Genomic DNA, 14,354 nt, shown 5'->3' on the forward strand with positions numbered 1-14,354 from the left:
TGCTGCAGCCTCAGCTGGAGCCTGAGGTGTTTGAAGAAGCAGAGCTGGGTAATAAGAACATGCAGTTTGTACTTGAGCAGCTTGGAGTCAGCTGTCCAAACTTGGCTCTTCCAAAGAAATCTCTCACCTGAGCAACTGCACAGCTCCAAACCTTCCCAGGGACACCAAGAACTGCCCTCAGGGACTGCTCAGGGTCCACAAACAGCTCCAGGGCTGCTCTGGCAAAGCCCTGACTGCTCTGGGTTACCTCTGCTCTGAGCAAGGACTGGAGGGTTTGTTCTGCTTCCTGATTTCACCTGAGCTCTAACTGCAGCCTTGCTGTCCTCCAGCTCCACTGTGGCACTTCTGAGCACACCTCAGACAGCTCTGGGAGCCAGTGCCAATGCTGATCTCTTATCAGTTCACTTTGCAAATAATTTCCCCCTTTTTTATCAGGTTCCTTTGCTAATTGCAAAAAAGGGGAGCAGAAAGAACTGTTCATGCAGTGGGGACTGATGGAGCAAACCTCAGTGTCAGATTATCTGTTCCCTGCCCTCAGCTCAGTTCCTGTGTTCCTGGGAGCAGAGCCATTGCTCTGCTGTGACTGTCACACAAACGCTCTACACAAAAACCTTAGTTCATTTTTTTCTCCCTTTTTGCTCAGCTCTACACCCCCAGCTCTCCCCCACCCCTTTGGTTGTGCCTTTTCTATTTTAAGTCAGCAGTGCTGATTCTGTGAAAGATAAATCCAAGTGAGAGCCAGAGGAACACCCCCTCCTATTCATTATTGCCCAAAACCTAAGACCAGCAGCCTGTCACAAACAGCCCTGATCTGTCCTGAGCTGACAGGGATGTTAATTAGTGCTGGCAAAGAACAACTGAAATCCTGCTGAAGAAATGTAGCAGCTTGACTGTATTAAACAAAAATAATCTCTAGATTATTTGTCAGATGAAAGGAGCACCAGGTGTCACCTACTGAGTGGGAAAACTGCAAATCTTGGCTCCTGGATGGGCTCTTTGCAGTGACCTGGACCAAGGGGTGATGGAGAAGCTGGCCAAGAGCTGGGGGCTTTTCTCTCAGCTAGAGACACACACACACATTACTCACAACCCTGCACACCAGAATGGAATTGTACACCTCAGCCAGAGTCCCAGAAATGTGCCTGCTTTTTGGATTACCTGGTGAAGGAGGCATTGCTGTGTTGGACACACGTGCACATCCTCACATCCCTGCCCAAACCATTCCTTACCAGGCTTGCAACAGCCTGAGTTTTAATACAAAACCAATCAGCATCAAAAACATCTGCCAAGGCTTGCAGCTAAACCAGAGCATTCACCACAGGCATTCCATGGTACAGCTCTCTCTTTAGATGCAATCTTTCCCCCAGGTTTCCAGTTCTGATAGGCTCCTCCTGAAAAAGCACAAACCACCTGCCCTTCCCAACACCAGCTCCAGCCACAACAGCCCATTTTCCTTTCTCCTCACATGACTAAGTTAAAAAAAAACAACAAACAAACAACCCAACCACTTCATTCTCTCTTCAGTGCCAGCTGGAAAGGTCAAAGTTTGAGAAAATCAAAGTGACCTGATGGGACCCAGCTCTGTGGGACAGTCAGAGGTACAGACAGAGCTAAATTATTACTCCTGAAAATTCCAGTAAGAAATAATATAAAATAAAATACAAAAGCAAAACCAACAGGTACCACAGGTGAAAATGTGTCCTCACTTTTCTGAGGAGAGAACCAGGAACAGCACCACACTGGAATGTGTTGAGCCACTTGTTCCATGTACATTTTACAGCTGGAAGCAAAACCCAAATCCACCCCAGAGTCAGGAAGAATAATGACGAGTAAGAGAGCAGCTCTGGGGAGTTTTAGCCTGAATTTCTCTGTGGCTGAAGCAGCAGCCACAGGCAAATTCAAATTCCCACTCTCCACTGGACACATGAGGGAAGCAGCAGCTCCTGGAGAGCAATGGCTGCACCTCAACAGCCCCGAGAGCCCCAGCAAAGAGGCACCAACGCTTCTGTTGGGGGGAAAAAGCAACAAATCCATTTTTCTTCCTGTCTGGCTGATCAAAAGGGTCCAGTGAAACTGTATTTCTGGAATTAAATGTTTATTTAAATATGCAGATGACTTTGTTTCATTGCTACAAGGTCAATATTCGCTTTCAAATGGAAGCACTTTATTTGATTGAATTCTGTCTCCAGAAATGAATGGGCAACACCAGAACCTTTTACATTGGCAATGAAATCACAACACTGAGATGCCACCAAGATCTCGAGATCAGTGCTCAAACACACATACACACACATATACAAATAAAAAAGTGCTCGACATCATCATGTTAAAATAGAATTTGGCTTCTTTTAGGTCTTCTGTCATTTCGGGCAGGAAAGCAAAAAACCAAAGAACAATATGCATCAAACTAAATGAACTTCTGAAAAATACTCAGCATTAAACACAACTTTGAGTATCAGTAAATATGTTTCTTCTCTATTTACAGGTGTTAAGAAAGGGCATTAGAGACTTTTGCTGGGGATCATGACATTTCATAGGATGTACAGTCCACGCTGCTGGGCAAGATTAGTAAATCCAAGCAGAGTTTTTATAAACCAGTCACATATTTAGTTCTTCAGCATTTGCCAAAGGTAAATTCTACAAAAATTATTCATTACCCTGAATAACAGCAGCAGAATAAACATGTGCAGACTATGAGATATGACTGTGACTATTCCTTAAATAAGTTTTAAGATCCAGGCTTTTGGGAACTACTTGCCAAGTTTATAAAAACTCCATACATGGTCTTTTATTAAAACTTCAGGAATCAATCAGTCAGCTAAAGCTAATGCTCCTTCTACAGCACAATTTCGAAACACAGACATTGCAATTGTTCCAATGTTCCACAGAGGCTGACAATAATATACTGTCCACCCAGATTAAATATAGAAAAGCAAACTTTGATCTAGTTTTTACATAGCTGGCACAACAATAGGTGAAAGTGAATTCTTAGCTGCTGATTCAACAGTGCATTGGACACGAGAATAAAAATACTGCAGCTAAAAATATTTTAAGGATATTTTTGCACACCTGTTAATTGTTCAACCCTTTAGATCCCCTGGCAGTGGAGACCACAAAGCCACAGGTGCCAACCAGGGGGATCCCATTCTGCTCTTGATCTGAACAGCTCAGTGAGCACAGCAGCAGCAGGGGTAAGGCAGTGATTTATGGGTTCTGACCCTCCAGTGCTGCAGCAGAACAGCCCCAGCATTGGTGCTGCCTGTGCTCAGCACATTTGGGTTGGGTTTAAATCACAAACCTTCTGCTGGTTCATGCTGGCAACTCTTAAGCACCATCACACAACAGCTACAGGATGTACTGTAGCACCAAGGGACTTGGTAAAAACAAAAGTTGGCATCTTAAATGGAGAGAAAGGGACAGAACTATGAACACCACACATAACCCAGCTCAAAAATCACCTCATCCCCAACACAGAGACTGAGATTCTGGGCTGTGTTTTGATGTGCTGACCCTGCAGGACAGCCCAGCAGGCAGCAGAACAACACCCACCTGCCTGCAAACAAACCCTGAGAGGTTTCATTTTGGGGTCACTGCCCAGAGTGGCTTCCATGTAACATTTCTCAACTTGTGGGGATTGTACAGCATATGCTGGAGCTGGACTGGAGCCAGAAGATTCCCCCAAACAAGGCATGGATCCATGAATTAATTTGGCCCTCAGGAGCTATTTAGTGGCAACTGATTCTTGGAGGGCTCAAACATGTCCATGACTGCAAAACCCAAGCAATGGTAACAATTCAGGGGAAACCAAGTTAGAATATAGAAGTTTGTAGAAGTTTAGAGAGGGAATTAACCCTTTGTTAGGCAGCTGAAGTCCAGATCATGTGGTTTTTGGAGATATTGTAGTTCTCTTACCACTGTATGACATGATAAAGTGCAGAATCACTTATCCTACTTCTGCTTCAAACCAAAGCATGTGAGAACAGGGTGGCCACAATTCCTGTCTGGCTGCTGGGTCCAGGTCCAGTCCATGACAAGATGGGAGAAGGAAACAGTGCAGTTTCTTTTTTTTTTTTCTTTCCTCTTTTATTTATCTAAAAAAACTCTGTTATTCCAACATGAACTGATGAGAACGCACAGGAGGTCATGCAAAAAAGAGAAGGCAGGTCTGAAATGCTGAAAAACAAACCAACCAAAAGAAAACTGCAGAGAGATTAAACCACGAGCCACAAAATAACGTGACCCTGAGGAAGGTGGGCGCAGGCAAGGCAACAGGGCGAGCATGCAGGCTGAAACCAGAGCCAAACTGGGCTGTGAGCAGCAGCAGCAAGGGCTGCCAACCAAAATGCCACTGTCTGTGTCTGTGTGTGTCTGTGTGTGTGTGAGGAACAGCAGGGACACAGGAGGGGGCAGACAGAACGAGCAGGAAAACAAGTACATACGTGAGCTTGAAGGGTTTCAGGAAACAGCAGGGTCAGAGGGGTTTAATACCTGGAATGAGCATCAGCCTGGATTTGGAAAAAAGAAATAAAGGCTGACAAGTATTAGTGACCTTTTGGGGAAGGCAGAATGTTGAATGATGCATGTGGATCAGATTTAATAGTGACAGATTGAGAGCCCAGTCCAGCTGCTGTGACACTGCCCAGGGAGGTTTTCCACCTCCTTCCCAGGCTCTCTGGTGAGAGGAACCTGCAGGTCTGGCACTGAAGGCACCACGTGAATGCTGATGGACCAGTGTGCACATCCAGATGGACTGAGGGACAAGGGGACAGAAGACAGACCAGAACATGCTTGGGACTCTCTGGCTGTCCAAGGGCAGCCAGCAGATCTCTGACAGAAGTTGGGAGGGACTGGGCTGGGAGAAGTGTGTGTTATGTTTGACAGAGGGGCTGTGCCAGGCTGGCAGAAGAGTGGGAGAGGCTGATAAGGAAATCCGAGTCACAAGTAGCATGCCATGGAAAAGAGCAAGCATCTGAATGGTACTGGGATGGAATTTAGGTCTGAATTTTTCAAGTGGGAACTCCAGACAAGAGTGGGAGTCTGGCTTTCCATGGGTGTGTTTTAACTGCCTGCAGGGTAAACAGACCATTTTGTTTCTCCTTCTGTGACAAGCTCGCCCCGAGGTTCTTGCACCAGCACAAACACCTTTAGGAATCTAAAACATAAGAAAGACAAAAAGAAAGAGACTGGATTAGAAAGAGGCTGGGGGAAATGGGGTCCCTTAAGAGCAGCTCTGCCTGCAGGAGGTTAAAGGAATAAAGCAATGAAGCATCTACTGGGTTACGGGGCTTAGGAAGGCTCCTGACTCAGACAGAAACCTTGCACCCTCAGCCCTTCCCTCCAGCCTGGGATGAGCATCCCTGGGATTCTGCTGTGCTCTGGGAGGAAAGCACAGGGCCAGGACCCTGCCAGCACCTGCTTTGTGCCACTGAGCAAACAAACAGCTTTTTCATTTTCTGTCAGCAAAGCAGCACTGCATCTGTTCAAGTGACAGCTCCAGAGACCATCAGTGACACTGAACAACAACAGGAAATTAAATCAAAGAATTTGCAGAGGGATCCAGAGCTTTCCTTTCCACCACAGGCTGCAGAGGCCTTTCTTTCTCAAGGGAAGCCAGGAATATGCAGGTCAGTGAAGCAGCCCAAGCCTCCAAAGCCTCCTCTGGCCATGCCTGTTCCCACAGGCTGGGGGCTGAGGACAAGTTTTGCCTTTGGCCAAGTGAAGCCACAATCCAGGACGTGATTTGGCCCAAACTGCTGTATCCAAGGGAATACAGGATGAGTCCAAACTTCCTTTGCATTTGAGAAACCAGGAAAACCTTCTCACCCCCTTTGCACCCACTTCCATCAAATCCTTCCAAATGATAGCACAAAGAAGTTTCCAAAGAGCAACAATAAAATATTTTTGTTGAGAAGAATTTCTTTTGTGCTGAGAGTGAGAAGCAGCTCTGGGCCATTTGCTGTCCCTTAGCAAAGTTAAATGCCACTATTTTTTGCCACTAATCATTGCCATCTACTAGTTACTGTCATTAAAAAAACTCAAAAACCAAAACCTCACAGGAATGAGAAAATATAATGTTTATTAGAAGAAGACACCATGGTACATCAAGCTATAAAGAGATTCCTGACAGATGATGATTCTTTAAAAAATAAGAATAGAAACAAGACAACCACACTGGCCAGATTGAACAAACCTTAACACACAACAGCAGCTTCTATGCAAGTCCAGGTGCAGGCAGCTGAGTAACCAAAACCACTTATCAACATCAGAGGGACTGAGCAGTTACCAAAACAGCTGGGTTAAGCAGAAGAACAGCCTATAAAACCATTTATATTTATACACATATAAAAGGATAAAAACAATTCAAATTCAAGTAACTTTAGTCTTTAAGTTATGTTATATACAATTTTTTTTATATACTGGGAGAACTAAGGGCATGTATTTAACAAGAGGATTTTAAAAAGCCACAGTCCAGTTTATAATTACCAATTCCTAAATAATTTGGCAAGCATTAAATAATCAGATATATCCTAGATAAAAAGTGCATCAGCATGGTTAACTTTTACCTATTTATTTATATAAGTCAAGGCTCTGCATGATGGTTACAGCAAAGAGCAGAGCTGCAGCACTGGGAATGCCAGAGCTGCCCATAAGGAATCACTGATATCATCAAAGATGAGGGGGAACAGGAGCCAAAATGCTCATCAGCCCACAGCTCCAAAATAGTTTTTATCAAGAAGTTCAACCTCCCCAAGCAGCCTCCACTCCTGCATGCCCCCCACACAAACAGCCAGGCTTTGGCTGGAAGGGAACGTGGCCTTGCTGCTGGGTGCAGTGCAGGGTTTGCACAGAGCTGGGCACTCCATGCAGGAATTTTGTGTCACAGGATTTCACAACATCCCTCAGTGAAAGACATTTTTGTTGCCAAGCAGATGATGAGGTACCATAGGCAGTGACACAGGGTGCTCGGTCTCGAGCTGAAAGGCCCAACCAGTTCCTGTGTCTGAGTTCTCAGCACCAGACAGGTACAGAAAAGCCCTGCAAGATGCTACACCCAGGTGTGCACAGAACAGCCTCCTGCAGGAATCCCAGGGGAGCAGAGCCTGCAGCTCTCCTTTCTATTCAGAAGGACAACAGTGCTGTTTGCACTAAATGGACACAGTCAGGGCAGCACCTTCATTTCAGAGCCAGCCTGATACCTAACAAAGTCTTTCAGTGATGGAGATGTGACATGTGCATTCATCTCTTCTAAAGAAAACCTTCTCAAACAGAGCTCTTAAAACAACCGTAGCAGCAAACCAGGAGAATAAAGGGTGGACAGGCCTATGCAAACCTACTCAGAGATTTTCTGAAGTGGTTTGTGCACATCTGGAAAAAAAAAAAAAAGGCAAAACAAGATAGGCATTACTGTTCTTTTTGTGACAGGGTTTGCCAACACTCTCTGACCAGAGGCACCCTTGTAAATGTCATCAGGAGCCCTCACTCAGGGACTGGCAGGGCACAGACCCAGCTTGGCTCCTCTAAGACTGTGATCAGGAGGGCACCTGCAGCACACAACTTACCTGTCCTGCTCAGCTCAGCTCTGCAGCAGAGCCCTGACAACACAGGCTCCAGCTGAGTGAAAAAGCAGCTTCTCAGAGAGCACTGAGCAGTGGCACTGAGCTGCCCCTGGCTCATGGCACAGACACAGCCTGGCCAGGCAGGAAAGGCTGAGCCAGGACTGGGACTGGCTCTGTTGGCTGGGACAGTCACAGGGACTGCTATGAGCTCCCACCCTTCTGCCACCAGCCTTTTGTGGCGCCAGCTGCTCAACCTTCCTTCCAAAAAGAGGAAAGGATTACTAAAGTTTGCAAAGTTTGCATTAGTATTTACAATATTGTCTTCAGGAATGTCATCGCTTCTATTTCAAGGCCTGAATCAAGTCACTTCTACCAATACCCTAAAAATCAATTTGCAGCTTGCAACAAAGTTCACCTTTTAAACACAGCAGCATTTCCTCCAAATCTTTATGCTGCATTCTTTGAAGCATTCTCTTTTAGCTTTTCTTTTAAACCAGAGACTTGAGAAATAAAAGAGGTAAACATTGTTGTTCCTATACATTAGATATTCACAGATCTGTTTGATTTTGTTCCTGAAATCCAGCAAAATTAATGGAAAAGCTTTAAATGATCTGAAAAGCCTCCATTGTGGCTACAGACATGGCTGCAGCTGTATCAGCCTTCACCCCTGGCACAGTTTGTGTTTTTACTCTGATGGAGAGGGTTGGAATGAGAGGGTCCCTTCCAACCCAAACCAGTCTGTGTTTCCATATTTCCAATCCTTCAGCCTTGTTCTGGCAATAAAGGGGAATGGATGATCCATCTTTCACAGATCAATAAAAACCAATAGAGGGGGCTAAACTTTTTGCACTCTTTTGCATCTCAGCTGAGCATGTATTTGCCAACAGGAACATAAAACTACTGTATCATGGCAAAATAAAACAAGGCCCAGACAAGGCACTGCACTGATTAACACCCAACCCAACTCTGAACTGCCCAGGTTTCAGTGCTGGTTTATGGGTACAGTCCTAGTCCTCTCTTCCTGTTGCCCATAAACCCCAAAGAAAATGGTTCAGTTTGCTTTTGACTTAGATGAGGCCACTTGTTTCATACCAAGAACTCTCAAGTCTAGGAAACACAATAATCTGAAGGATTAAGTGGCTGAATAAACACAAATTATTTAACACAATGGAATTCTCACATCCTGATTTGAAACAGGGCTAAAATCTTTTGATTTCTCAATGTATCCCACTACCAGGTGTTCAGCACTGGCATTTACTCCAGCCAGGTCTGCCCTGCAGCACTGCTTCCTTACACAAAACATTTGGGAGGAATTAAAAGCAACAAACAGCAGCTTACAGAGTCCAAACTCTGAATGTCTCCATTGATGTCAAGTAAGCAAAAGATTAAACCATTAGTTCTGGTCATCTGCAACAGCAAATACATCTGAAATGTAGCAAGGTGGGAAAGAACAGAGGAGCTTTCTCAATGTTTTACCCATTTATCAGGGACCACAGAGTGCTGTGTAGAGGGGGTTTGGTAAGATCTCTCCTTCCCCTTCCACACACACTAAACTAAATTACCACCAGTTTTCAATCCAAAAGGTCCCCAGAACACAACAGGCTCTGTAAAGCTCCCACACAGACACAAACCAGCAGTCTAAATATTCCCTCCATAAAGTTCCACTGAGTGACTTTGGGACAAACAGTCTGAGATGTCACCTGGGTTTCTGAGGAGAGCCTGAAGGATCCCAAAGGGCTTTGTGCTTCCTGCACTAGGCTGGGCGTGCAATGGCAGTGACACTTGAGCAAACACTGTCCAGGCAAGGCTGCATTTCCCCTCTGCTTTTAGAAGTCCCCCACACTACCCTTCTCTGAGCAAGAAAAGCACATTTTGCAGTACAACAAGCCATGATTAGTCCACGTACGGAATAATGCACTTGGTGGCATTGTACAGACTCTTAAAAGGCTCTATCTGCAACACAGAGCAGCTTCAGGCTTGGTTTATCTCTGTGAAAGCAAATAAAACAATAATAATAGCATTAAATATAGGTCATAGCACCTTTGGCATTTTTGTCCAAATAGACTTCAACATAGGACGTGGGGACATAGCCCTCCTCATCTTCGTTCCTTCGGATCCGTGTCCACCCGTCCCCTTTGTCTTCTTCTATGACATAGAGCATCTCTCCTTCTGCTACAGAGATTGTTCCTTCATTCTGACCTGAAACACACAGCAACAGGCACTTCAGGCTGTGCTGCACAGCAGGAATCAGTAACTCAGACCATGGGTGGACACAGCTTTTGGTGCATCACTGGTAGCAAGAACAGAAGCTTGTGATTCAGGAGGCAGCAGCGTGTACATAAAGAACCAGAAATGTGACCCTGACAGCAGAGTTTTGGTTCTTTCTGTAGAGTTGTAGAGTTCCTGTGCAACAGGAGAAAAATCCCTGTCTTGGTGCCTTTCTGCAGAATCACACCAGATCCTCACTTGCCCTTTGGCTATTTAAGGTTTAATGAAGGTTTCCCACTTGCCCTTGGCATATAAACTTGAAAAACCCCAGTCAGAGTGTAGCCATGATATTTTCTGAAAAGTCCTTTCCATACGATTTTTTTCTCCTGAGAAGCTGAGAGGCCTCAGGAACAAAATGTAACCAATGGTTATCTGCTGCTGTGGAATGCAACAGGTGCATCTGGGATTGGTCTCATGTGGTTGTTTCTAATTAATGGCCAATCACAGTCCAGCTGGCTCGGACTTTCCGTCTGAGCCACAAACCTTTGTTATCATTCCTTCTTTTTCTATTCTTAGCTAGCCTTCTGATGAAATCCTTTCTTCTATTCTTTTAGTATAGTTTTAATATATCATAAAATAATAAATCAAGCCTTCTGAAACATGGAGTCAGATCCTCATCTCTTCCCTCATCCTGGGACCCCTGTGAACACGGTCACAGTCAGAGAAATGAGGGTAAAGTTTGAGCGATACCTTCAAATGTATAGAGAGCTTTACACGTTCCTATGGTGGGTAGTGGTTCTTCATCATCAAACTCATCATCAAAGTCTGTTGCAGGTACTTTCATCTCAGTCTCCTGGCTTTGCTCTTCTGTGTAACTGCCATCGGGGCTGCTCAAGAGAGGAAAAACACAGCAACTATAGCAACCAACCTCAGCAGCAGAGAGAACCACTCGGTCACCAGGCTTGGGGCAAGGGGAGCAACTCCAGCTGGAGCAGCTCAGTGATTCCAGAGCTTGCTTGGAGCTAGCTAAGATAAGTGAGAACCCTCATTTTTACCATTAAAAGCTGTAAAAACGCACTGGCTCACAGCAGTGAGCAAGGGGGCTGTCACACAGCTCATCACAGAAAGCAGCAATTTGAGGCAAGAGGAGGCTGCAGAGCCCTGGCTGTGCCTGCAGAGGCTCTGCTGAGCCCCAGCCCGTTCAGATACTGTACCTCTCCCTGTCCTGGGCACAGCTGTTCACTCCCGATGCGTTCTGTGCCTCGTAGACCCCGCTCTGGCGCCGGGACTGCTCGCTCCGTGCCGGCAGCCGCCCCTCCACCTCTGCCAGCCAGCCCTGCCGGACAGACGGACAGACAGACAGTGCTCACCCTGCTGGGGCACTCCTGACACCCGGGCTATAGAGCACAGACTGGTTTGTAAGCATGTTCACGTTTTCCTTTGAGTTATTCAATCTTATTGAAAATGTAACTGTTTCTTGGCACTGGGTCCTGGAAACACCCTGAGAGAGAAGCAGGTAACAGCCAGCGGGAGATGATGCTGCTCCCATCACAATCCAGTAAAATGATGTGTGGCTGCTTAGAGCAGTCTGAGTAACACCAGAAACTCAGCAACTGCTGAATGCACAAGAACAAAAGCTGGGGAGAATGAAAGAGCCACTGGTTTCAAACGGGTAGGAAAGCAATGGATAGTAAAACCACATCTGAAATTAATGGGCTGTATCTGTTTATGTTCAAAGCATAATGTAGAAAGTGAAGTCTTTTCTCAGCTGTCTAATCCTTCTCATGTAATTATAATGGGCTTCATATATTCCAAACACTCCCCTTCTGTTCTGGAGATTTTATATCACGGAGCAGCTTCCTGTTCATGGCAGACTACTCCTCAAAACATATTTCATCTGATGGCTTCTGTCTTGCTGTTAGTCTCTAAATGGTGCTTTGCATTTATGTCACTCTGATTTTCCACAGAGGTCTGTAACATGATGCTTCAATCTATTTAATTAATTAAATAAGCATCTGAAGCCCTCTGGGCAGTCCAGAGAGCACTACATTTTCTCTTCACCTTCACTTAGCACAATTTGTTTCCTGTGGCAAATTTAACTGTGGGCTGACTGCCACAGGAGATGTTCATGTTTGTGTTACACAAATCAGCTCAAAGACCCCTATTAATGCAAGTGATCACATAGCCCTTGCCCTCACACACCAAAGTGCATCAAAACATCTGGAAAAGCCAGGAAGGCCCTGCTCAGACCTGAGCATTTGCTGAGCTGCTTTTAATTGAAATATCTCTTCTCATACCTCGAATTTCTGAACTTCTAATCGCAGCTTTTCAATGTTCTGCCCCAGCTCTGCCAATCTGTGGTCCACGCTCGCTGCATCTCCCATCTGGGGGTTCTTGATGTACACATCTTTCATCTTTGTTAAGGCATCTCTGAGGGGCACAACAAAAACCAAACACATTTAGTGCAGCTGGGGGTAAATGCCTTTAGTAAACTGTCTGTTTTTCACTCTGAGGTTCAACCTAAGCTGTTACAAAGGGAACTGACAACACCCAGATGGGGCTTTTGCCCTGTATAGAACCAGCCATTGAAAAAAACCAGTAAAATTATTTGCCAGAAGAGAATTTACATTGTTAGAGATAAAAACCAGTGAGTTACCTACAACGTAAGAAGATATTTGATATTGATTTTTAGCCTGACATGGTTTTTTATGTACTACAACAGTACCTACTTGCTCCCCTGGGGAAAATAATAATAATAAATCTCACAACCATTGCAATCTATGACAGCTCCAACTTCCTAGACTAATATCTTCCCAGTTTTCAGGGCATGGACAAACAGTTGAATCATTATCATCCATCATGGGCTGACCTCCAGTTGAGAAAGTGGAACAAAGATGTATCAATAACAGCAACGGAGGGCAAACAAGAAATTCTCACCCTGCCTGTTGCAGCTTGTCTTTAGCAACCCAAATAATCTGAAAGATATTTATTTGTTTCACACTGCTTAAAAGGAAGCTGGCTGCAGATGGTTTGTGTTTGCCACAGCACAGGGACAGACAGATGGACTTGAGGCTACAAAATGTGACCCCGCGTCCAGCCGAGTCCCAGGGCAGCTCCTCTCAGCTGCTGATGGACATTTCAGATCTGAAAATGGAATTGTGGCTGGTTTTAGGCACAACTATTCAGATTTTCTCTAAGCATTAGCTGGTGGGGGAGAGGTTAATGAGAGTCCCACAGCTCAAGTTAACACTCTTTATGCTTTAGAGTTTCCCACCAAACTCCTGACAATTGCAATCCTGTGCCTTTGCCTTGTGTGTGTGGAAACTGGGAAAAAGAGTGGGTGGCAAGGAAGTGGGACTGCTCTGTGCCTGAAGCCCTAAGGGACAATGTTGCAAACATATGACTCACAATTATTACTGTTTGTTTAACTCTTATTTAACTGCTGGTGCTATTTTCTCCATCATAAACTGTCTTCATTTAAACTTCACTCTGCTGCAATTCCATATCTGATTTAATGTTGGGTTACCTCAGAATCAATACAGAACAGAAAGAAAAACCTGCACAAAGGCAAACCTAAGTTACCACAGAAGAAAAAAATAAAGCAATGAGAAATCATATAACCATGTGCAATTTTCTTCTCTTATCCATGATAGAAAATATAAAGGAGAAATTCTGGGTTAGTAGGCAAAATAAATAGGTTCTTGAAAGCAAGCTGACACAAAATGTAGGCACATGTGTACAAATGCAAAGCAGTATTTAGGAAGAGACCAGTCTTGAAATCCTCCAGGGAAGAAAAGTTCTGTGTCTCACAAACAAAACACACTGAATCTTTAATGCAACTACAGAATGTGAACAAACACAAAGCACAAATACAGGCTGCCAGAATCAATTAAAAGTGTGTAGCTAAAATAGCCTTATTCTCAACCAGAATGATAAATGCAGCCTTGTAGAAAAAGCATTCACAGAAGCACAGGAGTCATTATCTTCCAGGAAATCTGAGCTACAGATCTGACTTTGGATGATGCCATCATCTCAAAACAGCCTCTCCTGCTGGGATGTACCCACATCCATCCCACACAAGGGCTCTGCTCAGTGCAATTTCACTTTTCATTGGAGGGGTTTGACTCACCTTGAATCCATCTCTTTCTGAATGTCCCTGTTTAGTTCATCGACCTTCTGCTGAAGCTTCTTCCTTCTTTGCTCGGGTGGGAGATTGCTGAAGTCTTCTGGGCCTGCTCCCTGCACAGAGTGGAATGGAGGGTGGGGGGATAAGGAAATAAATTAACAATCAGAGTCTGAAAGAATCCTTTGGGATTGCATTTTGAAAGCAGCTCACAAAAACCTGTGCAAAATCACAGTGGTCTGAAGCATTGTTCTTGTTTGTAGTGTGTTATCAGTCCCTGAATGGTGAGGAATCTGGATGCCCTCAAAATGATCCCAGGAACATCCTGCTTCCCTAACAGTGGCTAATGGAAGATCAGCTGGAGAATTCCAGAATTCAACAGCAAAAATGAGAAATTATATTTTTCTACAGTTTTATCATCAATTTTTTTTTAACAGCATTCCCTTCTCGTGGAAAGCTGATCCTTC

General features: G+C 44.7%; 1 protein-coding gene across 28 annotated transcripts in view; it reads right to left on the reverse strand.

Annotated features, from left to right (window-relative positions):
• Positions 1-2,074: 2,074 nt before the first annotated feature.
• The window catches only part of FNBP1 (formin binding protein 1), a 94,622-nt gene continuing 82,342 nt past the window's right edge, over positions 2,075-14,354 (reverse strand). For 17 of the 28 annotated variants that reach the window (XM_066562790.1, XM_066562797.1, XM_066562796.1 and 14 more), the window contains 6 exons: positions 13,894-14,003; positions 12,062-12,194; positions 10,979-11,100; positions 10,515-10,654; positions 9,597-9,755; positions 6,060-7,365 (listed from right to left, as the gene is read on the reverse strand). In XM_066562790.1, coding sequence (XP_066418887.1) covers positions 7,331-7,365; positions 9,597-9,755; positions 10,515-10,654; positions 10,979-11,100; positions 12,062-12,194; positions 13,894-14,003 — 699 coding nt within the window. In that variant the 3' untranslated portion in view covers positions 6,060-7,330. Of the gene's footprint in view, positions 5,153-6,059; positions 7,366-9,576; positions 9,756-10,514; positions 10,655-10,978; positions 11,101-12,061; positions 12,195-13,893; positions 14,004-14,354 lie in introns of those variants that run through there. The other 11 variants (XM_066562798.1, XM_066562788.1, XM_066562787.1 and 8 more) reach the window with 4 other exon arrangements.

The sequence above is a fragment of the Molothrus aeneus genome, chromosome 19 (assembly GCF_037042795.1).
Source record: "Molothrus aeneus isolate 106 chromosome 19, BPBGC_Maene_1.0, whole genome shotgun sequence".
Lineage (NCBI taxonomy): Eukaryota > Metazoa > Chordata > Aves > Passeriformes > Icteridae > Molothrus > Molothrus aeneus.